At 38.3% G+C, this 2,757-nt stretch overlaps 1 protein-coding gene across 1 annotated transcript in view; it reads left to right on the top strand.

The window, feature by feature from the left end:
* The window catches only part of EYA3 (EYA transcriptional coactivator and phosphatase 3), a gene marked incomplete at its 5' end in the record, with an annotated part of 28,895 nt that overhangs the window by 11,611 nt on the left and 14,527 nt on the right, over positions 1 to 2,757 (top strand). Inside the window, one exon of the mRNA XM_008575574.1 lies at positions 1,744 to 1,802. Within this exon, the coding sequence (XP_008573796.1) occupies positions 1,744 to 1,802 (59 nt within the window). The remainder of the gene's footprint in view (positions 1 to 1,743; positions 1,803 to 2,757) is intronic.

The following is a 2,757-nucleotide window of genomic DNA, read 5'->3' as shown; positions in this document are numbered from 1 at the left end:
ATACAGACCGGCCGCTCACTGGCTGAGCGAGGAGCGGGGGCAGCACTGAGGGTTGCGATCCGTTGCCGGTCACGAAAAAAAAAGACAAAAAAAACCCACAAAAACATAGTCTCTTGATCTGTCAAGTTTATAATGGTTGCTCTAACCCATTATATTTTATACATGTTTATTGTCCAGGTATAGGTTAACATTGATGTACAGAATCATTTTATAGTTAGGTGCCAGGAAAACCAGGAAACACTAAGAACTTCACAGTGAAACTTTTTGGCTTTGACATTTGAGTTAACCTTTGAGGTAAACATGGTATATTGGAAAGAGCACAGGACCGGGAGTCAGAAGACCAGAGTGTGTCTCAAGTTGGGAAAGTTATGTTCCTATTCTGGACCTCCTACATAAGAATCTATTAACAGTTGTTATATCTGGGGAGGGGAGTGGGTTGCTGGAACACATAGGTGGGAGAGAGCAGATTTTTCACTTGAAGTCCTTTTGAAATTTGAACTTTATAGTATTTGTATTACCTAGTTTTTAAAAATAGTGAAAATTTTAAAGTAAAATAAGATAGCACTTTACAAACACAATGTAATCCTGTTTCTTTTTAAATACAATCTAGTTCTACTCAAGAGACAATTCTCCAACAAATTAACAGCACTGTAAACTCCAGTAATTTTGTCTAAACTCCATAATGCCTTAATCTTCCCTCAACTTTTCATGTTGATAAATTAGGATATCATAGTTTTTATTCAGCAGACATTTATTGAAAACCTACTTTATGCCAATAATTATTGCCAAATTGTTATTTGTAATGATTTTCTAGACATAGTCCCCACTCAGGACTGAAAGTTCTGTGAAGAATTTGACCTGAATGTGTTCCTGCCCTCAGGTCAGTGGTTCTCAACTTTAGGGGGCATAAGAATCACCTGAGGATCTTCTTTAAAAATGGAGATCCTAGGACTTTACTTCCAGAAATTCTGATTGAAGTAGGACTGGGATGAACCCAAGAATATGTGTTTTTAAAAACTTCCCCAGAGGATTCCAGTGCAGGTGCCAAGGTGGTGTCAGAGGAGTGCGTCTGTCAGAGTTAGGCAGTGGGATGCATTTTGTGTCAGTAGTTGCATGGGCTTGATGGAAAAAACCTTGGATGCCACTCACTAGTTGTATGACCTTGAGAAACTCATTTCACCTCACTTTTAGAACATGAGGAGATTGACTTGGATGACCTCTTCTAACTCCTGAATTTGAATTTATAAATTTCTATTTTAGTTATGCTCAGTTTTGATACCACACTCTATCAGCATCTGTTTTGTCTATAAAAATTTGCTGGGAATATGCTACATAAGGGCACTGGACTAGACTAGATGGATGCAAAGGAGATATAAGATGTGGATCCTGCCCAAAAAGGCCACGGTGTAATAGGACTTACAGTCTAGTGTAGGGCATAGACACACCTGACAGTGTAAGGGAGTTTGTGTTATCCCCATGAGGTGTTGGAGAAATGAACCATTAAGATAAGAACAGACTAAGCAATGGGATAGTTATAAGGAAGAATGCATGAAGTCTGAGGGATGTGAGTTGGGCCTTAAAAGAAGTTGGAAGCAAGTGGAGTGAGAGTGATCTTTCACACATAAGAGAGGCCATAAGTTATTTCATCATCCTGCCATTGTATGTGGTCTTTTCACAGTATGTCATGGTGGTAATAATACTTCTACTCACTGGACTAAAATCATGTGTTTTGTCTTTTAACAGGAGTGTGACCAGGTACATGTGGAAGATGTGGCTTCTGATGACAATGGCCAAGACTTGAGGTGATAAAAGATGTCTTGACTATCCAAACACCTGTTATGTGCAAGATACTGTCTAGTTTCAGAGGAAAACAAAGATAAATAACATGTGAGGGGGGGCCGACCCATGGCTCACTTGGGAGAGTGTGGTGCTGACAACACCAAGTCAAGGGTTAAGATCCCCCTACGGGTTATCTTTTGGAAAAAAGAAACGTGAGGGTACTTCAGAAAATTCATGGAAAAATAGAATTGAAATATAATATAAATCTTTCCATGAGCTTTTTGAAGTACCCTTATATAGCTCTAAAAGAGCTCATAATCTATTAGAGGAGACAGGAACAATCATAGTTAACCATGACATACAGAGTAAGAAGGTTCTCTGTACTGGCCAGCCTCCAAAAAAAAAAAAAGAGTGATAAGGTGACAATAGAAAATGTGATGGAACACAGAAAAGAAAGTAATTTTGATGGGGGTAGGTAGTCGGTGGTACCATCAATGGAGAGGCCTTCTCAGTGGAGTAGCATTTGAGCAGGACCTTAAAGAATGGGTAGCAATGATGGGATAAGGAAGAAGCATTCAAAGTAAAGGACATACAAGTTTCTCTTTGGCCAGATTGTCAGTCGGGAGAAAATGTGCTTCCAGACTGGGTAGTTTTAGATGGAAATAAGCATCAGGAGTTTCACCAGGGAAACTAACCATGGGGGTCTGATGGTGTCAGGAATAATCTTAGGGAAGACAGTCTTAAAAGTTGTACTGTAGTGAAACTAAACCAAGGAAGTCTCAGTGGCAAAATGCTTGCTCATTCTCTTCATTCATCTCTTGGTTACTGTCTTTTGGCCCAGTAGCTTTAGCTAAGAATGATCCAAAAATTTATCTAGTTTATATTTAAAGACTTAAAGGAAAAAAAGACTGTCACATCTTTTCATGTTAGTTTTTTTTTTTTTTTTTTTTTTTTTTTTTTTTTTTTTTTTTTTTTTTC

Source organism: Galeopterus variegatus, unplaced genomic scaffold (assembly GCF_000696425.1).
Source record: "Galeopterus variegatus unplaced genomic scaffold, G_variegatus-3.0.2 Scaffold1207, whole genome shotgun sequence".
Classification (NCBI taxonomy): Eukaryota; Metazoa; Chordata; class Mammalia; order Dermoptera; family Cynocephalidae; genus Galeopterus; species Galeopterus variegatus.
Note: the sequence above shows the minus strand (reverse complement) of the source record. Positions and strands in the feature narration are given on the sequence as shown.